A 26,750-nucleotide genomic window follows, 5' to 3' on the forward strand; every position below is an offset into this window, starting at 1 on the left:
AGATGGTCACATAACCCCCCTCCCCCGACATCTTGTTCGCGTGTAAACAGAGCACCAGTAGTGTCTTGATTCCAAGGGTCTCTTCTGTACAAAAGTATAAATATATGCTCTCTCTCTCCATTTTGTGTTCTTTTTTTCACATATCTAGGATGTAGTTCCAAAAACCCACCAGTGTGTTGCAGTATCTGTGCTGGAGGTTGCTGTTTTGTTGTTTGTTTCTTTGTGTTTAGTTGTACGCATGTCTCTCTCATTGCTGGCTTGTGTGGACTTTTGCGGTGAGTGTTTGCTTGGTGTACGTTGGCTGGTTGGGTGGGTTGATCGTCTCTGCATAAATTAGAAAAAGGCTTTCTGCACGGTCCACAGAGCAACAGGGCCACTGAACCAACCATCGCCTGTCCCTTCAGACTACAGCAGATCCATCTTCGGTCTGTAGTGGAGCAGGAGGGGAGATTTCTGAAACAAGACGCCAAACAGGAACTCAATGCCAGAGCCAACGTCAGCAAGTTCTTAATAATGTTGGTCATTATATTTAGTTTAAAGGAGTAGTTCACCCCCAAAATGACTTTTTTTCTATTGATTACTCATGACATGGAGACTAGAGTTCAATAATATTTTTTGTTTTTTGTCGCATTCCTAAGACAAAATTGTGATAACAATAAATTTACCCCCATCCGGAATCAATGGGGGTAAATTTACTCGAATCAAATTTTTGTCTTAGGAATGTGACAAAAACCAAAAAATATTATTGAACTCTACTCTCCATGGCATGAGTAATCAATAGAAAAAAAAAGTCTTTAAATTGCAGGTATCCATCTGAACTATGGTTTTGGAAAATGTATCTAATAAAAAAAAAAAAAAAGAAAGTCTTGGATTACACAGAATAAAACCAGCAGTACTCTGTATCACCAAGACGTGTGTTCACCGATGTTCAAACGATCATGAAACAAAAGAGGAAGAATTTCTGCAATTAAACCCGCCTCATTATGTGCATACAGGGGCCCTGATTGGTGCCCCACAACTTCGGGGGCAGGGAAATCCAATAACAACTGAGTTAGTAAATGTTGTACTACCTGTGTAAGAAGGTGGACCCCGGTTTGAATCTCGGTTAGGACAAGGAAAGTTACAAGGTGACATTTAAGTCAAAGTTCTTAAAGTGATAGTTCACCTATTTTTTACATAAAGCTGTGTGAAATACTTGCCATTAAAATAGTGGTTACACATGTATTAATTCATTACCAGAGTCCCGTGGTCAGAGTTCTGGTCAGTTTTAGATGAATATAAAGTAGTTCCGGTGATTTGGCAGGGGCTCATGGCCCAATCATTAAAAATAGATGAATCCACAAAACTAGCATCATTTGTATGATGTTGACCTATTTCTACCAAATAGACCAACTTTCGTTCAACTTTGACCCCTCTGTCACATGGTACTATTTTTTGTGTCCAGTATCACTACGCCGCTGCAACGTATTTCCCCAAAACAAGGTGCTTTGCAGTCAGCTGATCAGAACGAAACCTCGCTCTATATGGTAGAAATAGGCCAACAATAAAAATGACGCTAGTTTTGTGGATTAATCTATTTTCAATGATTGGGCCACGCCAAATGGCCCCCACCCCATTGGAACTACTTAATATTCATCTAAAACTGACCAGAACTCTGACCACGGGACTCTGGTAATCAATTAATACATTTTTTACCACTGTTTTAATGGCAAGTATTTCACACAGCTTTATGTAAAAAATAGGTGAACTATCACTTTAATGTTACTCTCGCACACCAACTTTAATTCCTGAACTGCTAGCACAACAAGCAAAGTCTTAGACATGCTGAAATCGCAATGTGATGAAGACAAAATGAGGGTATAAGTTATTCTTATTTTGGTGTCAATCAATCAATCAGAAATGTAACAAAGGAGGTAAATGATGAATTCTCTTGGAATATGTTTGACCACACTGGACAGTACAGAGAATGAGAAGACAGATGACATGCAACACAAACTATGAGACATATTAATCACTTAAACTGTCCCATAGCAGTGAGGGACTCCGGTCAAACAGTAAAGGGTTTAAGTGGTTAACATAAGTCTTCACATTGTGGGCCTTTGTAAGCCAAAGCTAACAGGTATCTATCTCCTGGTGTTACCAATTTTATGACATGCCCAAAATAGGGCCACCGGTTGAAAGTAGTGAAACTGTCTCAATAAAGTCATGAATTGAAATCACATTTGTTATTTTGTATGAATTTCTATTTCGTATTCAATTGGCCCACCTGGTGCCCCCCCCATGGCCCTAGGGCTGTCACAATTATTACATAATCGTCTAATCGTGATTATTTGACATCACAATTATTTTGTCATAAACGTCATAATCGTGAATGTTGAAAAATGTCAGAAATAGTGGAAATAGCAGATCTACAAGCTCACAACGCGTCGCATCGCGACGCGTTGTGAGCTTGTAGATCGGCTATTTCCACTATCAATGTTCTTTTTTAAGTATAAAGTTGTCAAATATGTCAGTAATTTCTTTGTATATTTAGGTTATGTGTCATATCTACCATGTGCAACTTCAAAGCCTAAAAGCCAAACAGAAATGTAATTGTCAATGACAAAAACACAATTAAATCGTTAATCGCAATTATTTGAGAGAAAATTAATCGTCATGTAAAATGTCATAATCGTGACAGCCCTACATGGCCCCCAGTTCAAAAACCTGTGTCCTACAGTTAAGTTACCTTAAATCTCCATCTCGTGACAACGACAAATTTCAAAGTGTGGTCCTTTCCTAGGATTTCCTCGTTGCATAAAATGTCCAGCTGTGAAGAGAAGACGGTTGGGATGGTGATTTCAAAGCAGCTTAATGTGAAGGGGGTCTCAGCTGTATGAAGGAGGACATAGAAACCCTCCTGTTCCTCTGTGAGGTTTGCTGAGCAGCAGCGTGAGGTGAGGTAACGGTGGTTCTCAAATTGTTTCACACCGGGACCACAAACTCCACCAAGCATTCCCAATCATTTTAGTTACGGTGACGCAACGCTCTGCTATGTGCAAATGGGAGCAGGGAATCCATGTCATGAGTGTGTTGGAGGGGCAACAGTCTGGGGATATCTTCAGAAATAAGTGTCAAATCCTGGAATAAATTTCCTTACCAAAAAATGTCTTCACCAATGTGTTTGTTAAAGGTGTCTAGTAACACACCTCACAAAGACTGAAATTCAGTTTCCCTAGGAGAATCCAAGACATCTGCTGAAAGTTGGGGTCCCATTAAATTAACTATACAGGATAAAACATAGTATAAGTTAGTGGGACCCCAACTTTCAGCATCTGTAACGGATTCTCCTAGGGAAACTGAATTTCAGTCTTTGTGAGATAAAAGGTCTACCTACGTTTTTGGATTTCTACATTAGTTCTATGCATTTGATGTATTGATGTTGATGTACTACCTTGTGCTGTCATTCCGTATTTGTAAATCGCTCTGGATTAATAAGAACATCTACTAAATGCCTAAATTGTAAAATTGTGGTTCTTGTGCATGGATATGGCTCAGGAGCTTGACAAATGATTATCTATTCTAGACACAGAGTCTTCATTCTTCTGAATATTATGGTGGTTGCTGTGCAGGTCCCTGCACTACAATACATAGTTTTTCGCTGAGACTGACAAATATCTAAAGAGCCGCCTCACAAAAGCAATGCTGTGGTGTTTGTGGTGGATTTGGCCATGACCCCAAATACCTGTATGTGAGTCTCAAAGAACAAAGTTGAGACCCAGTATACACAAAGCAAATGACCCAATATGCCAGTGTTAAAGCTACAATCCGGGAGTTATTTGAATTAATGAAACGTTTGAACCATGTTAAAACCCATTTAGTGCCCTTTACTTTGAAGGGATGAAGGGGCACAGAGTGCTTGTACTTCCTCCCATAGGCGTACGCTCTTATTTTGAAAAGCCGGGGTGAAAATGCATAGATTTTTGGTCACTTTACTTTTTTCAACCTTAACCCATATGTAGTTTAGAAACTGTCCGTAATGGTGGCCGGGCCGATAGCGGAAAACCATCTTTGGTGCGCTATTTTGCCATGAAAAATGCCAGCCTTGGGATCAAAATGTATTTTTTGGAGATAATTTGGCTTCTTTGTTGCAAGATCATGGGATTTTCACTTTGCGTGCACGTCAACGTGCGTTGTAAACAGACCGCCGCCATTACCGATGCGCAAAAGGACAGCCCAGACCCCACGGTAGGGAGAAAGAACTTTACTGTATTTATAGTATATATATCCTGGGTATACACGGGATAGGCACTTTATGCAGCCTTTTATTTTGCCCGAGTATACCCGGGATAGGCACTGAGTTAATATCAATATAAAGAGCATGCAGTGGGTGGTGGTAGTTTCCCTAATCTTCCATCGAGAAATGTTGACTCTGGCGTCGGGCAGGACACAATACTTAGTCGACAATGTCAATAAAGTTATATGAAGCAGACAGCGCACCCTAGGAGACGATTCACAGATTGTAGCTTTAACCCATTTCAGGCCTGGAAAGCATCTGTGTCACTTTAGATTGTCATTTTACCATTATTTTATACTTTAGCTATTCAGAAATATTAGATATACAAGCTCATAGCGGGGCACCGAGTGCCACGCTATGAGCTTGTAGCTCTGCCATTTTGGAAAAATCATTAAAATGTGTGCAAATCTTAGTTTGAATATATACAAACTTGTGTAACTCAAATCTTTGCTTCTGGGGGGTCCCTGGAACAACGTATTTGTGTTTGTCGCGGCCAAAACACATATCATTTTGGGGGTCCTTGACATGTAAAAGTTTGAGAACCACTGATCATAGAAGGATACGTTTTTCCAAAACCTTCGAAGGATTTAGAAGACATTTGTAGAATTGGCCTCTGGAGCTCCGTCTATGGGATCTAAACATTATCAATGCCACACTTCGTTTGTCATCCCGGTCCTTTAGCTGTGATCCACATGGGTTTACAATGAGCATGTAGGAGCTCAATGTCTGGCACAAGGTCACCTGGCTGCTGAGCAACACTGGCTTTGGCAAGGATTAAATGATAGGGACTGAAAGAGACAGGCAGAGAGACGGACCGGGAGGAAAACATCCACAGCAGCACCTGCTGGTGAGTTGTGGTCACAGCACCCAGCCTCTCAGTACTGACACAGCATGGAGCAGTCAAGGGTTGTATGAAAAAAAAACTTTAGATAGTACTCTCCAATTACATGATTACCATCAGCTTGATATAAGATTTTGGGTCTCACTACTCTCTCTCTCATTGTAATGAGTAGTCACATGAAATCAGTCATGTCAATGTGATACCCACTATGGGTTAGGGCATTCACGAATAGTAATTTTTAGTATTCGAAGTATTCAACCTCAAAGTATTCGAATAGTCGAATATTCAACAGGACTGGCCAAACTGCGGCCGGGGTTTTGGTGGTTGGTCTGGGTTGGTAGGCATTTCAAACCTAGAGGGTGTCCCATCTGTGGGACGTTCACACAGCAATCATTTCCGAACATTGCATTTCTTTTCTTTGTCTCTCTTTCTCCAGCTTTTGACTTAATCTGTTAAGACGGGGCCACATGAACGTGCAGCTTCTGTCAGCCTGGCCGAGATCACAAGTGTCTGCAGCAGGGAGAAAATGGCACCACGGTATTTGACAAAGAATGCAGCGTTTTGTTGGGAGCCGACGACTGTGATGGAGACCACCCACTCATCTTCGTGACAGATGGCAAAAATGAGAGCGTGAGATAAAATAGAACGACGAGCGATTAGTCAGGCAGTACTAAAAATGAATCCATCAAACGATCCCCCGTGGCCACCCGCCTCGACCGATGTGAAAAGCTCGACAAAGGCGTGACAGAAGGAATGGGAAAAAAAGGACTTATAGGGAGTACAGACTAATAACGAATGTGTCCGCGACCCGCAGATGGGTCCCGAACCAGTGTTTGGGAACCAGTGAAACTGTACCTCGTTAAACGATGTCAGGTTGAGCTTTTTGGCGATGAACTTCTTGAGGTGGAGGACGGTGGCCTGTGCCGAGCAGCGGATCCACTTGCGCTTCAGACCTCGGAGTTTACTGCTGTTGCACTCCAAACAGATGCTGACCTGTTGAAGAGGAACACACACACAGAACGCAGACGGTGAATATCATTTTGTGTCAAACATTCAGCCTAGAAACTTATCCACTTACTGTTTCACCCAGTGTCAATTATCTAATGTAATCCTGGGCGCTACACTCCCTCTGCCAACCTGGCGAGACAACGGACTGACCTCATGCTTCCTTCAATGCATGAGGAGTCCAAGTCGCTTCTTGTCACCTGACAGGGGCGAGTTTCTCCGGTTGGACGTTGCGCGTGGAAGGAACACATTATTCCAACCAGTTCCTTTCCCCTCAATCAGGCGCCCCGGCTGGCCAGGGGGAGTCATCATAGAGATCAGGATTACGGCATGTTTTTTGTGAGGGTATCAACCCTAGGGGACACAGGGAGAACATGGAATCCCCACACAATGTGCTATTTCTAAGCGTAAAAGTAAAGGATAGGAGGCTTTCATGTTGAATGCATGGTGCCATCAACCCCATGGCAATAGATGGGAATACAGTAGCAGCTATTGTCAAAGCCTCCCGGGATGCATTTAATGCAGCATTTCCGAATCAATTCTTCTTCAATATTCCTCCTAATACTGTACATTAATCTAGATATGCACCAGCAGTGCCAAAAAGGCTTTGCGTGAATGAACGGATGTATCCACATATTTTTCAAGCATTCCAGAACTCAGTTGTACCAAAAGAACAGGCCCAATCTACACCTCATTCATTCCCAAAGGACTGCCATTTGCCCTACCAAAAGCCTATCTCCCTCCGACAACAAAACACATTCTGCTGTGTGCCGTATCATGCAATGCACCTCTTACTGAGCCTCTGGCTGTATTTGGCTGTATTGTTATTCTCAAAGAATAGAGTATGGCTCTCTTTCAGGAGACCGACCGCAACACCCGTGACTGTGTCACTGCATGCAGAGGGTACCGTGCCGCTACATGCGTTTGTTTATCCCCAAGAGTATATGGTCTCGGCAGGCCATTGTTGCAGGAGCCAGAATGCATAAAGGCTTCTTGCTGCCCGACCCCCCCCCCCCCCCCCCCCCACACACACACACACACACACACACACACACACACACACACACACAAGAGATGGTCACCCAGGTAAAGTGGCTCATCACTGTGTTTTGGAGGGACATTTGGATTAGAACGCGATGGGTTGTTTCCCCTTTCCTTTCCTGCCCACCCCCACGGCTAGGGATGGAGCCCTAAACAAGGGTAGCTCGATAACCCGATAACAGATTTATTGAGTACCCGGTATCAATAAGCTTTGGGCTTATCAAGCTTGTTATTGAGCATAGCGGCCCATGATGTCATGTTTAAACAATCAAGACAAGAGGCGATCAAGAAATGATTACAGTACTATCCATAATATAAAGCCATTTAACACTTATTGCTCACTAATGAATGATTGTTTTAATGATTTAATGATATTTGTTACTTTTGTCAATTATCATCTTCATAGATGGTGGTCAGCAACAAACTCGCAACAACTGGCCAATAAAATAACATGTCAGTTATGTTCTGAATTTGTCGTCTCACATCTTTCCACAAAATATTAGAAAACGCTCAATAGTGGGCTCGATAAAAGCCTGGCTCAATAAGCAGAATCGATAAGGTGCTCATTATCAATAAAAATTAACGAGCTCCATCCCACCTGCCATTAATCAAAGTGTATAGTATAGTCCTATAAAATCATAATGTGAACTTAAAGCCAGGGTGGCGAGCAGTGTGAGCTCACAGCAGTTCCGACAGACAGCACACGTTGGGGTATTCCCATTACGTTGTGAGCTTCTAGTTCTGCCATTTTCACTAGTTTGGGTCCCGGGCAAACATCTAATTTCTCTTTTGGGTCTTGAGTTAAAAGGTTTGGGAACCACTGCCGGAGAGGATATGTACCCTAGACATTGAACTGTGGACCCATTATAAAAGTCGCTCGCTCACGCTCAACTAAAAAACTGCTCGCGCTCCACTCCGCTCGTATGCTCTGTATTTTAATCAGAAAAGAGACATACAGATAGGGATGTACATATAAACATGGAAAGTTATTTATACGTATATATGTAACACCAGGGATTCGAACTCGGGTCTCCCACGTGAAAGTCCAACATCTTAACCATTGATCCAAAGGGATATCCCCATGGACCGAGGGAGATAATAGCAGCAGCTTTAAACAACTTTCATGCAAACACAGAGTTGGTTATCAAGCATGGACAACAAAGTACTCACTGAAGATTATTTTATTGTTGTCATTTTTATCAAACGTTCATGGACAGCAATAACCTCATGTATTTAGTGGTTTAAACTTTAAGGGGTTGTCTGTGTAGGACAAGAAAAGCCTAAGACTAAACTGTATTATCGTCTTCTTTCAATTAAAGTCTCCTCTAAAATAATCCATGCCCAGCAAGGGACTTGTGGCCCAGCCCCGAAAGCAAAGGGAATTACGGTATTAGCCAACCTGACCATGTTCTGTGGAGTAGATTCACTGTTATGGCCTCAGGTCAGTGTTAGAATAATATGCCTCTTAGGAGAACAAGTCCTTTATTCCTTCCACTATCAGGCTATTAGACGCTGACAGTAGGCAAAGTCATTTAAAGTGATTCTTATATTCCCTAAAACTACATACACAAGTAAGACGCCTCAGGGCGACACGCGACAAGTGTCACAGTGATGTGGACATCAGGGATCAGGGACCTGATGAAGACCCGCTAGGGTCGAAACGTTGTTTCTCCTCAATAAAATTGTCGCTGGAGCTACAGAACAGTGTGCGGACTTCCCTTCTTCCTATGGTGTGTATTTTTGGTTCAGCACCTGAAACTTTTTTTTGGAGATGTGCGTGCTTCCCTCTCTGCTCTGACATCAGGGATGCTGACATCAGGGATAGCCATATATGGGCATAACATGGATTTGTTCCCCTTGCAGCTGGCATCAAAGGAATCTCCATATCTCCATATATTGGGCATAAAAGGGATTTGTTCCCCCTGGCATCACAGGGATCTCTCTCTAACAGGGCATCGTTAATATTGATGACATCAGGGAACTCCATATATGGGCATAAAAGGGATTCTGTAAGTGTGACATCACAGTGAAGCCTGATCAGTCTACCAGAGCCTTTGGTTTTAGACAGACAACAAACCATGGGACGTTTCAGACAGACACCACAGGAGTGATCCTTGGCTTTACGGGGGAGCGTCTGATCCACCCAACCATGGCCTCCGTCTCTGTCCTCACCTTATCCCCCTATTTAGCATTTCAATCCCCCCCTCCCTTTCTGTATCTTTCTAGCTGAATTCACTTCATCTCCTCTGTCCTTCAATAACAGTTCTTCATGCTTTTCTGGCCTCTCCACACATCCTTGTTCTTGTCAGTGTTGATTTTGTCGACTAAAACTATTACGAAAAATGGTTGTCGACTGCGTTTTTTTTTCACTGACGAAAGCTAAATAAAAACGAAATAAAAACTAAGCTGTGATGACTAAAACTAAGACTAAATACATTGACAATTTCGTCAACAAAATAAAAACTAGACTAAACTGTTGGGCAGGGACTGGTGGAGAAGAGAGTCATTTCATGTTTGGTTGTTCTCCAGTGTTGCGTGCTGAAAATAGCCGATCTATAAGCTCACAACACGTCGCAACGCGAGGCGTTGTGAGCATGTTGATCGGCTATTTTCACAATAGAACCGTGTTATACAAAATGTAATGCCTCAACCCTTAGCGCTCGTCAGGGTGGGGGGGGGGGGTCCCCAGTTAAAATATGATTATTTTGGGGGTCGCGGCCAGAAAAGGTTTGAGGACCACTGCTCAGGATGACACCTAGGCCTACTCACCCCGCCTGGAGCTGCATGGTGCGCAGGCCTAGATGTCACCAGCGAAGTCTTCGCTCCCAATTTTTCCAAAAAACTCTCGCCTCATTGTGCCTGGCCCTCTTACCTTTTCCATTCTATTACCCCCACCCCACCGTGATATTTGACAGCCATTTCCCCAAGATTTTTTCCTGTATTCTGCTCACACACACCGACTCTGCAGTCGTTAGGCATTCTGAGTGCGTTCAGCCAGGTATGACAGGGGCGTCAATTGGGTATGGCAGGGGTATGCACTGCAGCTGCCATACCCTGGGTCCAGGGGGGAAAATAAAAGTTACTTTTAAATATAAATCCATGAATGTCTCTTTGTCTATCTGTGCTGGTTATTATGTGTTGTTCAATTACAGTAAAATAACTACAAATGCAAAATTTTACAAAATGGTCAATTAAACATGGTATTGTAATTATATTCTCCACACTTGTAGTATCTCCATCTTGACAAAATGTTATATTCCCAGGTTCCGCAGGTCAGCTGCACAGGTGCAATTCATTATTGTTAATTGTGACACCTTTTATTTACTAACATGCCAAGTTTATCTGCACTGTCTTGAACAACTGTTCCAGGCTGCCATAATATCCAGCCCAAGAAACCGTAGAAACGGGGGGAAAAAATAAAATGTACTTAAATGTATAAATAAATGTATCATGCCAAAATAATCATGCCTGTTGCTAAGTTATGGCAACATGAAGGCGCGTGTGTAAGACACCAGTCATGTTGGGGCGCCCGCTGGCCTGGTGGTCAAGGCGCGTACCATATACTAGGCTATGATGCCTGCTGGCGTCGCCGGTTCGATTCCCGATCCGGACGACCTTTGCCACATGTCATTCCCCATCTCTCTCCCCATTTCCTGTCAGTCTACTATCCTTTCAAATAAAGGCATAAAGGCATAAAAGCCCAAAAACAAAATCTAAAAAAAAAAAAAAAAAAAAAGTCATGTTGCCATACCTTAGCTTTTTTCTGAACCGACACCACTGCGTTCAGCAAACCATGGCTGAATGTCACGGCGGCACTACCTGCACGCCCCCCCCCCCCCCCCCCTCTCTCACTGGAGCCCTCCAGCCATTCACAGTTGAATGTCAGCGCGGCACACCCTTCGCCCCCTGCAGTCCCTCACTGCAACACCCCCCCCCCCTCCTCCCCTCTGCCTGCCTAGAGAACCGAGGTGTAAAAAGCGTAGGGAGGGCGCTGACTGGCGTGTCGTGACAATGATTTTAGCTGGTGTCTTGAGACATCCAAGAAGTCCTGCACTGGTAAACAGTATTTCTGCAGCTTGGCTCCGCTTCAGAATGTGACTCACAGACAGTGTTTGTGATTGTGACTGTGCGCGTGGCGATAATAAGCCCACTCGCCCCCCTGCATTATTGATATCGTTTTGCAGTGCGAGAATGTGCCAGAATACTAATGAAATCAAGAAAATGCCATCTGCATTTTAAAAGGAGTCGGCTGTATGGCTGCTGTGGTGGTGACAGCCGGGGAGAATACGTGTGCGGCAATCATACATCCACGGCACACAGGAGACCGTAAGATGATGATTTTTATTCAAGAGACCTCATTAACTATCATAAAAGGACCTCTGTGAAATGCAATTTGCCAACTATTATGCCTACGTTTTTGGAGCTGTGTGGAACACAAGCTCCCCTATACGTGGCCGTGTGTGTAGGTATGTGGGTGGGTATGTGGGTGGGTGGGTGGGTCTGTATGTAGCCTGTATGTAGTAACCCTGGGTGACCAGAGAGGTGCTGTTGAGTCTAGCCTGCCCTGAGCATCAACTGCAATACACACACACACACACACACACACACACACACACACACACACACACACACACACACACACACACACACACACACACACACACACACACACACACACACACACACACACACACACACACACACACAGCTCCACTTCGAACAGAGGTTCGATTTTTTTCCTTCTTTTGAATAAATCCACAACTTAACAGGATTTAAAGGTATTTCTGCTTAAAATGTATTTTGATGAATGAAAGGAGAGGGTTAAGAGAGGGAATGACAACACTGATGGTCTATGTCATACATGGGCAACTGGCGGCCCGGGGGCCACATGTGGCCCCCAACTTCACTTAATGTGACCCTCAGGTTAACTCATTCTGGGCGATCCCCGTAGAAACCGTAGATTTCCCGCTGTACCGCGGTGCCATGCCTGTCCATCCCGGAAGTTTAATTAGCTTTAATCATTATGAAAGGATTAAAAGTATTATCGCAGATTTTCTCTGATTCTGGCTCTTTAGGCCCGCCCCCCTAACTGTATCCGGTCATTTCCGGTCTGGACCGGATCTAGCTTTCCGTATCCGGTCTGAGCCTGGGCCATAGTCCCGCCTCCGTTGGTTTACAGTGTAACAGAAGAGAAAGCTACTCGGCGATGGAACACTCGTTTTTCAATCGGATTTTTGCGTTTGGAAACTTTGATCCAGTCTCTACACGCCTGGATTATGATCCCCGCACATATCGTGCGTTTTGTGCGCGAACGTGTCCACTTGTTACCATAGCGCACAGTTGGCTTTTTTCAATGTTTTTTCATGTAAACACTGGCGGATAAGCAGGGATACAGCGTGGCAACGGATATGTCTATTTCAATGGGGTTTTTTTTATTCGAAAGCTTGTCACCGAGTCTACAGTCTACTTAGTAGGGTCTCAAACCAAGGTTCTGTGACCATCCTCTGGCAAGGATGTTTTGATGATTGATTTGACCTCTATGGACCCTTTATAAAAGATTTAGCTCCCAGGTCCCTCGCAAAAATCCCAGGCTTTTTTGCTAGAAGCCGCTAGAGTTGGTGTCCCATTAACTTTACATTACAGGGAAAAAAAGCAAAAAATGTATCTGTTTTAAATAACATATGAGGGGTCAAACTAGGGGTTTCTCATGATTCTGAATCCATTAGAAGCATCTGTTTTGCACAAAAAACATTCCTTGGGCTAAAAAACGGCCCACAAGACTATGGTTTAGTGATGAAAAGTGATGAGTCATCACTTTTCACACTTCTGTGGGGGCCGTTTTAGCCCAATGAATGTTTTTTATGCAAAACAGATGTTTGCAATGGATTTAGAATCATGAAAACCCCCTAGTTTGACCCCTCATATGTTACTTAAAGCAGATACATTTTTTGCTTTTTTTCCCTGTAATGTAAAGTTAATGGGACACCAACTCTAGCGGCTTCTAGCAAAAAAGCCTGGGATTTTTGCGAGGGACCTGGGAGCTAAATCCTTTATAAAGGGTCCATAGAGGTCAAATCAATCATCAAAACATCCTTGCCAGAGGATGGTCACAGAACCTTGGTTTGAGACCCTACTAACTAGATGAGTCGCGCACAGATTGTGCACGATGCGTGCGCGTGCCCACGTTAAAAGGTAAGGACAATTTGGCAGCTGCTTACTACAGCTATGTTTAAAATGGCAGCAAAATTGTTAATACCGGAATACTGATATTATATTGATTATTTGTTACAATTCCAAACATGACCTGCTTTAATTCCGTCAGTATATATTAGTAGCTTAATGACTAGTAGTATTAAAATGTATTTGTTTATGTCCAATGTATTTGTATTTAGGTTCATAAAGTTAACAAGAGTATATAACTAAATGCGTTTGAAATTAAATCAAAATGTTACATTTCAGGATTCCGATTAAGAAATAACAAAAAATAATTCAGGATTCCAATTCAAAAGAAGCAAAAATAGCCGATCTACAAGCTCAAAACGCATCGCAGCGCGATGCGTTTTGAGCTTGTAGATCTGCTATTTTTTGCTTCTATTGTATACAATACTAGAATAACAAATGTGGCCCTCTGGAGTGAAGGTGGAAATATAGTGGCCCTCACCATCATCAAAACTGCCCACCCCTGGTCTATGTGATTGTAACTGGTTGAGGTATCCCCGGATATCTGTCCAATTTGGTGGTCAGAGATCTTGCTAAAGATCAACACTGCTCGTGCTCAGCTCCACTATCTCCCTGTACTCCTTACATTTTTCCAGATGGTTCATTAGTAAAGAACCCAGTCTTAACAGCCACACATGCTCCTCCGACCTGTTCTGGGATCATAATGCAACCAGAGCATAGTGGCCTATACATGGTCTCCTTCTTAGCTTTCATACCGTCTGTCTAAATGCAGGGGAAAAAAACCTAATAAAACTGTCTTATATGATCCTTGCATTGATGCATTCAGTTTTTTTATAACAGATATATAATATATTTATTATATATAATATTAACCCTTTCAGTGCCCAGAATCACCACTAGAGGGCGCCCAATGGCCATAGAATCCACCATAGACATACACTGTATATGCACAAGCCCTGCGCAGCCATGATGCGCCTGAACACTTTCCTTTGTGCATGAACAGGAACAGAATGAAGTTAGCTTGAAGTTAGCTATTGGCTACCAAGCATTTTAGAAGCCCTATTTTCGTCGATTTAGCCGTGATTAAACCTTGCACACCTCATGGATATGCATGGAACAGAGAAAATGAGCTCTAAAGATCCTGGATTGCATTGGAGTGGATGGCAAATATCGGCGGCGCGACGCTCTCGCGGGCCGTGTAAATAGACGGCCGGCGGCCCGGCTCGAAAAAAAAAAAAATAAAATAAAATAAAATCCCGAACTAGTTTGGGATTGGCACTATAAGAGTTCCACTTTACCCACCACTTCACCCATCTTCATATCATTGGTCCTCACTGCCACTCATTATAAGATGACACTAATGTCTGTCTACTGGTTCTCTTTCTCGGAGGAGAACAGGTCTATCTTAATGATGATCCTTCATCTAAAAAGATACAAGCCTCGGCATTGCCCATACGCCGAGTGCTTTGACTGGGGGCGGTCCACAGGGCCACAGCGACGTGACCTGTCAATCTCAAAGACACCTGACTTCTTATTTTGATGGTTATTATTCTTTTATTTTTTTCAAATTGATGCAATTTAATTTAGAGGTAAATATTTACTGCAACAAAGGGGAACCACTTGGCATTTGGCTTATTCCTCCTTTTACCCTCGAGTGCCTGGATCGCCTCTTTCTCTTTTTTATGCCTTGATCCCGTTGATCCAAGAGCACCATCTACTCCTTGTTACTATTTTAATCTCCGGTGAGCACCTGGTTTTCTTGTTCTTTTTTTCTGGGGGACCACTATGTTTGTAATGTGACATGTCTAACCCAATGGAAATATCGCAGGGACTTTGCCGGACTAAACGTCACAACAGTATTGTATGCGGGCGGGAGGGAGCAGTCCGTCAGAAATTAAACCATTGCGGGGGGGCAGGCGGGAATGGTCAGAAATGCAGCAGGGGTGGACGGGAGAAGGACTAAGAAAACACCTTAGTGTGGTTGTATTTTAGTCAAGCGGCCACAAGTCAATTTATTGATATAATCGTTCACTTTGTGATACAAGCACCAAATTTGGCATGAACAATGCCTAGGACCTACTTGTTCAGAAAAGCAAGTTAGCCACTCAATTAAAAACAAATAGGGTTGGGGTCCATTGACTTTCTATACAGTAAAATAATACAAAAACATTAATCTGCTTCAGATAGCATGTGAGGGGTCAAACTAGGGGTTTTTCATGGTGCTGAATCCATTGTAAGCATCTGTTTTGCACAAAAAACATTCCTTGGGCTAGAAAGGCCACCACAACACTATGGTTTAGTGATGAGTCATCACTTTTCACCGTGGTTTTCACGCTTTTGTGGGGGCCTTTCTAGCCCAAGGAATGTTTTTCGTGCAAAACAAATGCTTGCATTGGATTCAGGCTCATGAAAAACCCCTAGTTTGACCCCTCACTTGCTATTTAAAGCAGATTTATTTTGTTGTATTATTTTACTGTATAGAAAGTCAACCCCAACCCTATTTGTTTTTAATTGAGTGGCTAACTTGCTTTTTGGAAAAAGTAGGTCCAGAGGAAACTTTGTGCAAAATTTGGTGCTTGTATCACAAAGTGAACAATTATCTCTGTAGCCGCCGGGCTATTTTGGTGAAACAGCAGAAGAGGAAATGACAAGCGGCCATGCGGAGATGACTTCCTGCCTGACAGGAGATGATTGGTACCTGTTCGTCACTACGGTGATAGAGATGAAGTGGTACCTGTTCGTCACTACGGTGATAGAGATGAAGTGGTACCTGTTCGTCACTACGGTGATAGAGATGAAGTGGTACCTGTTCGTCACTACGGTGATAGAGATGAAGTGGTACCTGTTCGTCACTACGGTGATAGACAGGAGATGAAGTGGTACCTGTTCGTCACTACGGTGATAGAGATGAAGTGGTACCTGTTCGTCACTACGGTGATAGAGATGAAGTGGTACCTGTTCGTCACTACGGTGATAGACAGGAGATGAAGTGGTACCTGTTCGTCACTACGGTGATAGACAGGAGATGAAGTGGTACCTGTTCGTCACTACGGTGATAGACAGGAGATGAAGTGGTACCTGTTCGTCACTACGGTGATAGACAGGAGATGAAGTGGTACCTGTTCGTCACTACGGTGATAGACAGGAGATGAAGTGGTACCTGTTCGTCACTACGGTGATAGAGATGAAGTGGTACCTGTTCGTCACTACGGTGATAGTCGTTGTCCTCTTCAGGTTTCTCTTCCCCCGTGTTCTCCTTACTCGCTGGATCTTCCGATTTTGCATCACCTGTTTGGAAAGAGTTGCATTTAGTACCATAGAAAGATTGGAAAGAGTTGCATTTAGTACCATAGAAAGATTGGAAAGAGTTGCATTTAGTACCATAGAAAGATTGGAAAGAGTTGCATTTAGTACCATAGAAAGCTTGGTGTTATTCATCCACATCTTTCATCCAAAGATCCATAAACACACAAATACAATTCGCACAAATTATGCAACATTTATTTGCCCATCGAGTACATCTTGAATTTCATTGGAATAACATCGTAATGCCTCAATTTACTATTCAACTTCTAGCACAGAGGTCTTCAACAGGGGGTCCGGGACCCCTAGGGGGTTTTTATATTAACCATTTGCCATAAATAGCAGATCTACAAGCTGGCGTTGTGAGCTTGTAGATCGGCTATTTTCGGCAAAGAGGTCTGGTGTAGAGGGGAAAAAAGAGCAGACTAAGTACAGAGTGAAAGGTCAAGTTTATTAAGTATTGACGGTTCAAGTGGTTAAATATCTGAAAACACAAATTGACATGAATCCAAAAGACACTGATGATTGTGCTGTCAAACGATGAAACTATATGGAATCTATGAAAAGGTTGTGGGGGTCCCTGCTTCATCTCTCCCTCAACCAAGGGGTCCTTGCCCTGAAAAAGTTGAAGACCCCCGTTCTAGCATATTAGCAATGATCTGCGTGCAATTACCACTGTCAATACAGGTGAGTACCATCCACGACTCCACTCTTAACACTCATTAAAGGTGTATTCAGTAATAATGAAAGTGGCCGGGGGTCATCTTGTCACAGCGTGGAAATGTTTAGTTTTTTATAGATTTTCTACACCATTATAATGTTCTCGTTTTGATCATTAGACCCAATCACTGAATATCGGTAGGCCTACGTCTCCAGCTTCAGGATATGTATGATACTGATTTACTACGAGACTGTGGCATTTTATGAGTTCAGTAGTTTACAATCTAGGCATTTAGCAGACGTTCTTAATTCAGAGTGACTGTCGTACTCAAAACTTTTATTTTGACTATCATAACTAAACATCATAACATAACTACGGCCATACTCTACTCTGATTGGTCGAGGACTGGCTGGCCACCTCTGAAAACAGAATCTAGCTATGCTCGCAACACGGGCCATGGTGGAAGTCCTTATATGGTCAGCACACATTCTAGTGAGGAGAATGAATGGAAAATGTACCAATTATATTTTTATTTGAATGAAATACAATCACTGAATATACCTTTAACTTAAGTCTGGTGGCTTGAGCTCCATTGACAGCCACAGTGGCTCCAAACGCCCAGGCACAAAACAATACTAGTAACCAGGGTGCCTGGGGAAAAGGCCATAATTGATTCCCTTTAGTATGTAAAAGGCTGTCACCTGCTCAGCCATGCCATCTGGCAGGGACGTGCAGAGAATGTTAGAGAGGCAGGGGCTGACATTTCTAAAAGGGCATTTTGGGGAAAATATCGAAAATAGCAGACCTCTAAGCTCACAACGCGTCGTGTCAGATGCTGCATTCAATCAAGTTCAGGAGAGTTTGGACAAGGCAACTCTCTTGAAAGCTGCCTTCAGGTATGTTATGAAAAGGGGGGGCATGTGCATTTCTTTCAACATCGTGAAAACTACATTCATGGTCTGGAGAGGGCACTTTTTACAGAGGGATAAAAGGGCAGGGGCTCAAGCCCCCTTTGATGTCTATGTGTGCCCATTTATTGTAATTCGGTGTCTCGGGCAGCGTTGATTTCGTCGACTAAAACTATGGCGAAAAATGTTCGTCGACTCCCTTTTTCACTGACAAAAACGTAATGGAAACTAAGCTATGATGACTAAAACTAAGACTAAATATAATGTCAATTTCGTCGTCACATGTTTGGCCTCAATCTTATCAAGCCAAAGAAGGAGGGGAAAAAAACGGTCATTCTCCGTATTGATATATGTTAATTAAAAAAAATCTAATTGTGCCTTTCAACAAAAAGATGAATACAAATAAATGCAGTTTATTGTATGCCATTGCTCGTACGAGGCATGGCAAAGCAAGGGGCATTTCATGAACAAAGACAATTACATGCACACAAAATGCGAAAGAAAGAAATAAAATTAAATAATAATGGTCAAAGTGCAATAGCAATCTTAATCTTAATCAAAGTTATTTTCACTGCTAAATTGCTACATTGATCTTGGATCCTCAAAATGTCTAATTAAATGAGAGTGGTTCTTCTCACTCTGTGGATAAGCATAGTATTACAACATTTTACAGTTATCCCTCCTTTCTTGCATTGTATCATCAATAGACCAATGCTCATTACCAAGGATGTCTTTATGGGATTTGTGTTTCCAAAACTGAGAAACTGATCCAAGGCATTTACTGCAATCTATCTATCCATTCACCCATTCTTCAATCCTTCCTTCCCTGACCATAAAGCAATTTCACACAACGGATACTACTTATTAACATTGAGCTAGATCCAAAACTCTTCTTATTAGGCCTTTACCCGATCGGCCATAGGATAAAAAACAACGAGATAACATTTCTGGATCTTGGGTTCCTACAAGCCAAAAGGGTTATCGCCCTTTCATGGAAAAAGACAGGGAAACCTAGCATCACTCAGTGGTTTAAGGAACTGTCTTTGTGCCTTCCATTAGAAAGAATCACATACACTCTCAAAAACAAACAAGAGCTATTTGAGAATATATGGGGAAACTTTATCCAGTATGTCAAGGGCAATGATCTCTCTTATTTAATGGAGGAACCAGGTGTGGGGTAGCTGCATTTCCTCTGCAGTCATTTGTCCGGCCATAAGGCATAGGACTCTGGGTGTAAATAGTGTAAATAGTACATGTGCTCTTTATATACTAATTATTTAATACTCTTATGTGTCGTGTTAGTGTCAGGTTTTTTGTGGGTTTTCCTTTTCTATGTATGTTGTTGTATTTTCTTTTTTGCTTGTTTCATCTGTATGTAGTATATTATTGTCCTGTACATGTTGTTTTGTATGTCTCTTTAAAAAATGAAAAACAAAAATATTGTTTAAAAAAAATAAAATAAAGCAATTTCACGAGGCGCAATGAGGGACAGGGCCTGAATCATCTCCAGAGTAAAAGCCCTCTGATTGCTGATAAGAGATGGTGCACCGATGGTGACTCATCAACCTTCATCCAAACCCCAAGAGTCTCATTGACTCCAAATAGACGCACAAACCCTTAAGTCTATTTCAAGCAGTGCTATTTGGAAAACGGGATGACTGCTCTTCAATGCAGACTTGAAACATGGCTGGCCACGACCGTCTGTTGTAGAGGTATGAGGTTTCTCAGTCCCTTTGTTTCAGCATGTCTACTGAAATGTTTAATCATTCATAAAGCTGGCTAAGTATTTCTCTCCATCAGTCATACACAAAGACACACAAATACACCAAGATGCAAATGTGAAAGCTTGTAATTGTATTGTATGACAGCAAGGGTAAACAAGCTTGGCCTCTTTTTGAAGGAACAGCATAAGGTAATAGGATGATTACTTGTGTATGGTGAATTTAAAAACTATTATTCCAGGGGCTTTCCTCTTGTGGAGGTTTTTCTCCCATGATGAGCCACCATGTCTTATAAAGTGTAGCGTTTGGTGATAGAAAATCAATTATAGGTTTGGTTCAAGTCATTTTATCACAGATCCGCGCGCGCGCGCGCACACACACACACACACACACACACACACACACACACACACACACGAATGGAACACAAAGGCTTACTCAAAATACACAGATTTTCTTCAGAACGATATTCAAAGTAAGTCTCTACTCTCTGGTCTACACCAGAATATTATGGTGGGATTATTGAATGAAATGTAGATGGAAAGGTTTGCTCTCCAATATGACAGTGCCAACTTGTCATGGTAGCCTGTATGACCTTAATGATGCTAATAATTAAGTAACATCATTAATATTGACATGTGCATTACTTGAAACCAAGTCTTTGGGTGATTTAACTGCTACATCTTGCAAAGATTTTGACCTTTGAGAGATATGTGCACTGTGTGTGCAGTATAATTAAATTCAATCAATACAAATGTTTTAGAGGAAAATCTATTAGAGGAACATTTTTATTGTATAAAAGAGGTCAGCCTTACTGAAAATAATTGTCTATTTTCGAGTGCTTTCACGTTGCACAGAATATGGGGAAGAACCATGTCTGGTAAGTGACTTGTGAAACCCTTATTGGATTGTTCCAGCCGTGCACGCGCGCACCGCACGCACGCACGCACGCACACACTTGCACAATGACTTTCTGAAGTAGCTCTATATTTAAATTGAAGAGTAAACACGCCTCACTGTGTGTGTGTGTGTGTGTGTGAGTGTGTGTGTGTGTGTGTGTGTGTGTGTGTGTGTGTGTGTGTGTGTGTGTGTGTGTGTGTGTGTGTGTGTGTGTGTGTGTGTGTGTGTGTGTGTGTGTGTGTGTGTGTGTGTGTGTTGCGATGACAGAGAGGGAGAGAGAGAGCAGACTCATGTCACCCCATTCTTCTGAGCTTAGCTCTGAGGAAATCAGAGAGCACTTACTGCGGATATGCTGCTAGCTACGTTAATGTCAGAGGGCTTTCTTTGTTTTCCTTCAAGTCAGGCTCAAGTTGTCAATTATTCAGACAGAGAGCAAGCCCAAAAGTAACAAGCTGTGAGTGTGAAGTCAATGACATCTCAGTGCACGGCTTATATAAAAACTAAACGGATAGATTCACATCATGAAACTAACTCGTAGTAACTTCCGTCAGGGATTCTAGAAGTTCTTACTTTTCTAATAGGCTCTGTGTGTTTCCAGATACACGTTTACTGTTAATTTGACCATAGCTTCATTTGATTGCCTCTGCAGCAAAGTTGAACGGGATCTTTTTCTAAACTCAGATTTTCGGATATCCGCATAGAAAAAATACCTAGGCCCACACGTCAAAAATATCTAGGTCTAAAAAAATCAATACCTACACAGATCCACAGAGAACCTGATATTTTTGTAAGTCTTCACTCGTTTATCTGGTTTCAAAAAGATCTGGTTTAGCGGCCAAAATCTCCAGCTTCGTGTGGCTGCAAGCCCCAATCGCACAAAGAAAGGTCCAGATTCAGATCGATCCAGATTCGTGTAGCCTAGGCCTGAATCAGAATTTTCTGAAAAGATTAACACTGGCGTACACTCCATGAAGATGCGGGGTATTTCTGCTGAGAAGCTGAGCCGCCTGCCGGTGACAAGGCGATGGGACAGTGGGACAAGAGCGGTTCCACTTCCATTTGTGCCTTAATTGGGGCTTGGTAAGTGGGTGATTAGGCCTGCCAGTGTGACAGGCCCTCTGGGTGCACGTTTACAGCAGCCCCAGGCAGCCATCAGGGTTGGAGGCACACAGTCAGACTGAGACTCAAGAGTGGCAAAATTGACTGTTGCTTAAGCCAATTAGGCCGGATACGCATTATTACGCAATATTTTATGCTTTAACTATTAAAAAATAGCAGATATACAAGCTCACAGCGCGGCACCGATTTTGTAGATCTGCTATTTTTGAAGTCTTTGAATATTTTTGACCCGATTCTAAAAGTGTCTTCTAAATCCTTCTAAGGTTCTTTTGAGGCTGTTTCTGTCAGTTGTTCTCAAAATGTTTCATGCCAAGGACACCCCAAATTACTTGTTTTTGGCCATGGACCCCCCCATATCAAAATATTGTATCAGGGACCCCCAAAAGCAAATATTTGAGTTACAAATGTTAGCTTTTAAAAAGATATATTCAAAGACTTGCAAAAGAAAATCACTATTTTTCAAAAATAGCAGTTCTTCAAGCTCGCAGCGCAGCACCGAGCTTGTATATCTGCTTTTCAATAGTTAAAGCATTCAATAATTCTAGGCCTAAAAGGCTTAACCACTTTCAACCTGGTGTCCCTACTTTGGGCATGTCAATGTAGGTGAAAAGACGTATATGAAATGTCAAAGTCATCTAGAATAGCTGATCTACAAGCTCGAAACATTGCGACGTGTTCGTGAGCCTGGTGATCGGCTATTTTCGGCGCGGGAAACCGCCACACGGCTTAGTATAAATGAAGCATGACTGCGGCACAAACCCTGCGGGGCGAGTTCATTAACGATGTGCGCGAGGCAGATCGTACCGTTGCGTTGGTCTAGGTGGGTCTTCATGTTACACAGCTCTCCCTTGATGTCTCCAGGCACTTCCATCCCTAGCTTCTGGTAGAAGTCTCTCTGCTTCTTCATCTCCGCTGAGAGAGAAAGATGGGGGTGGCAGAGAGAGAGAGAGAGAGAGAGAGAAGTGAGATGGGGAGGAAGGGAGAGCGTTGGTCAGAGTCAGGGAGTGGGAGACAGACTCAGGGGAGAATAAAGGCCAATTTATGCACCATTAATTGCTGATCTACAATATCACAACATGTGCCCTGTGAGCTTGCCTTGTACATATGCCATTTTCAGTGTGCGAAGATTGAAGGCATTTTAACATTTAAAGCTGTGAACGTCTAGGTGCATTAACATGTGTGAACATCATTTTTTCTTATTAGATTGTAGATCAAGCCCATGCACCCATGAAATGTATTCACATACTTTTCATGCAGAGTGCAGACCTACATCAGACATTAGAATGTTGCACAGAAATGAAAATAAAACCGAAATAGAATAAAACAAGACAAGTAGTAATGGAAAGCTTTGTCAAGACAAACAGGCCAAAGTTTGAAGATTACCAAATTTCCTCTCATGATCTCCTTGGTAACTTACCCTCTTGAAGTCCCGGTACCAACTTGTAGACGATATCTTGCATCGTCCGATCATGGCTAAAAAGAAAATAATAAAAAGAAAACGTTGGGCATTAGTTTAGATTTGAATAAAAACTTTACTGTCTGTGTGTGCAGAACTTCAGGTGAATAATTGGATATTCAGGCAGAGGTTATTAGGACTGAATATACCAAAATAAATAATAATAAAATGTAAACAACCCAACAAAAATCTGACTCATGCCCAAGAAAAACAGTATTTGCAGTGATCCGAGAGGGGACATTGTCTTCCCTGCATTTGACCCATCCAATTAGGAGCAGTGTGCTGCTCCTAATGAGCACACAGGAAACTATTTGGGGTTCAGGGTCTTGCTCATGGACACCGTAAAGCTTGGGATCAAACCGGGGACCTTCTCCATTCCCAGACAACCGATCTACCTCCCGAGCCTCTCTGTTGATAAGTGGTACAAATTACCCAGGGCAGATTGTTTTTATAGTGGCAGTGAATGGGGGGAGGGGGTATTTTCATTGCCTCATTATTGCTATTTAAAGTACCAAAGGAAAAACATCTAGGTGATATTAATAAAAAAAGGGAAGACAAAGGTACAGTAGTTACATTGCAAAACAGGGGGTTTCCCCCGAAAATATATGTTTTGATTAGTTTAATCCCAGTGGGACAGAAATACCAGGCCAGACTGTTTTTATATTGGAAATGAATGGGGAAAAAAATATTTTTCATAGCCTCATTACAGCTATATTAAGTACCAAAAAAAACACATCTACGTGATATTAATAAAAAGGGAAGAAAAAAGTACAGTAGTTACATAGCAAAACAGTAGTTTTCCCCCGAAAATATATGTTTTAATTAATTTAATCCTCTGGATCAGGCAGAGGAGAGAAATAGAAAGAGAAGGCGCAGTGCATCTTGGGTAGGAAGATGACAGCTAGCCTATTAGTTCTATTACATAATAGGCTGGCTTTCGTAATTCTGCCCATTTAAAATATATGTACCCAATCGAAACACTTAGTTACATTGATAAGGTCCATGTGAACTAGTCTGTTGAAGCTTATTCATTATAATGATCGAAATCGCTATGGTCGCGCGTCGCCGTACTGCACGCTGGCCGTGCTCCGCAGTGCGCACCGTTCTGAAAGACTGAAGCAACATTCTCCCACTGCACAACACCACCCCCGATAGCAAAAAGTGGATGATTTTTTTCTGGTTGGCCAGTCAGGGAGTCTCAGGGACCAATCAGAAGGCTGACAAACGGTGAATTCTGTGTCGAGTTAATAGCACGACAGGCCTAAGGCGGCATATTAAATATACCTATCTTATGCTTTTTAATAGGGCCCCACAGTGCGGATTAATATTGACAAATGTGAAGATTGACTACGGGGCACCTAGAATCTTTCACTTGAAAATAATTATGTTGCTGTAACTAATGCATAGCAGGGGTCTCTGTAGATGTCTCCTATCCTACATCTACCCTTCTTTAGTAATGTGACAACCATTGTGCAAGCCTCAGAGGAGCAAGTATGCAAGAAGAAGAAGAAAAAAAGAACAGAAAGACATCTTTATAATGGCCGCATGCATAACTACAGCAGGATTTTCAAAGGAATTCCTTTTAAGGATGGAGTATCACCACAGCAACAACGGAGACCTTATATGACTTTGATTGTTACAAGGGAGGCCAATACCTGTATTCTGTACTGCAGACTAGCGCTGTCACCTGAGCTCAGGAATTACATTCACATTTTGGTCTTACACAACTTTTGATCAAATTCAATCATTAATACAAATATTTTGCATAGTCAGTATCATTATAACTAAAAGTTGGCGCTCAATTCCGTACGTCAAGAACATTGATTGACTGATTGATTGAATACTTTATTAGTCAGAAATGTAAACGGCACAGCGTACAGAAATAAATTTAGGCTTAAAGGATTAGCCTAAAATTAGCCTAGGATCTTGTTTCCATTGTATTCAATTAATCTACATAGCAAATTAACACACAAGTAATACATCTCATCGACAAATACCAAACTACGGTGGGTGTAGGAGAAAAAGGGAGGACAAATAACGCCTGCAGTGAATGACAGCTCCTTTCGACGGGAATTGTGGTCTTCTGAAAGATGTTTTTTCGGGCCAGTTTTGAAAGAAACCAGAAGATTCACATCCTTTAATGGATGGATGACGTCAGGACATTCTACCTTGTGGTTGGCAGAGTAGTAGAATGAGAATTGTCCTATGCTTGTCCTAATTTGGGGAAGTCTTAAGCTTGGTTCTTAGTGAGGTGTTGGAGAACCAAGAGGTGCAAGCATTAGGGTTGGGTATCGTCGGCGATACTTTTAATGGTATCGATTCACTGGCGTCGATATTATCGAGTATCAGTTCATGTAAAAATGAACGATACCTTGTTTCGATACTTTTGAATGCACCCCTTGCCGGTTGCATCTGTAACAGTTGGGCTACTGAAAGTTTAATGACTGCTTTAGTAGGCTACACTCGTTACTGTGAAAATAGCCGAGAATAGCCTATAATGTTTATTATTATGATAATGATCCAACGTCTATAAAATAGCCCATAGAAAAAGGCAAATAATAATTATAATAATAATAATAAATAAAAAGTATCAAAAATGGTATCGAAAAAGGTATCGTATCGATTCCCAGGTATAAAAAAAGGCATCGTATCGATTAAAAGGTGAACGATACCCATCCCTAGCAAGCATAATCAAAAACTTTCTTGACTGCTTTTTATTTATTTATTTATTATTTATTTAGTGTCTGACAACATTCAAGTAGAACAGTGGTTCTCAAACCTCGGGGCATTAAATTTAGTTTGACTCGTTTCGACAGAGAAATGTTGTGAACATAGCCGATCTAAAAGCTCACAACGCTCTGAACAGCTATTTTCACCTTTTTTGGGGGCTCAGTACGAGTCCCATTCCACAGCTGACAGCTACAGTATGACCCCCCAACCAACCATGCCTCCGGTAGATGCCGAGAGTGGGGAGTTTGTTGCATAGTCACATGAGCAAGAACCCTGGCTCAGAGAGCCACCTCCCCCCAATGGAAGACAGAGAGACACTGGAAAGCCGTCCAGCAGAGAAAAGAACACGCACATGCAGTACAGGGGCGTCACACCAAATTCTGGGCCCTGGGTACAAGGATTCACTGCGGGCCCCCCATGAATGTTAACTATTGAAAAATAGCAAATATACAAGCTCACAGCACGGCACCGAGTGCCGCGCTGCGAGCTTGTAGATCTGCTATTTTGGAAAAATCGTGAAAATGTGTGCAAGAAACTTATGTTTCTATGTCAGTGGTGCTCAAACGTTTTCATGTGAAGGACCCCCCAAGATGATATGTATTTGGCCAC

The 26,750-nt window shown here is 42.2% G+C and overlaps 1 protein-coding gene across 1 annotated transcript in view; it reads right to left on the reverse strand.

Annotated features, from left to right (window-relative positions):
- Nucleotides 1-217: 217 nt before the first annotated feature.
- The window catches only part of pcgf3 (polycomb group ring finger 3), an 87,572-nt gene continuing 61,039 nt past the window's right edge, over nucleotides 218-26,750 (reverse strand). Inside the window, exons 5-10 of the mRNA XM_080745954.1 lie at nucleotides 23,373-23,428; nucleotides 22,760-22,867; nucleotides 16,540-16,631; nucleotides 5,973-6,110; nucleotides 2,729-2,809; nucleotides 218-453 (exon numbers count right to left, since the gene is read on the reverse strand). Of these exons, the coding sequence (XP_080602080.1) occupies nucleotides 406-453; nucleotides 2,729-2,809; nucleotides 5,973-6,110; nucleotides 16,540-16,631; nucleotides 22,760-22,867; nucleotides 23,373-23,428 (523 nt within the window). The 3' untranslated portion in view covers nucleotides 218-405. The remainder of the gene's footprint in view (nucleotides 454-2,728; nucleotides 2,810-5,972; nucleotides 6,111-16,539; nucleotides 16,632-22,759; nucleotides 22,868-23,372; nucleotides 23,429-26,750) is intronic.

This window comes from Nannobrachium achirus (genome assembly GCF_963921795.1).
Source record: "Nannobrachium achirus genome assembly, chromosome: 17".
Taxonomy (NCBI): domain Eukaryota; kingdom Metazoa; phylum Chordata; class Actinopteri; order Myctophiformes; family Myctophidae; genus Nannobrachium; species Nannobrachium achirus.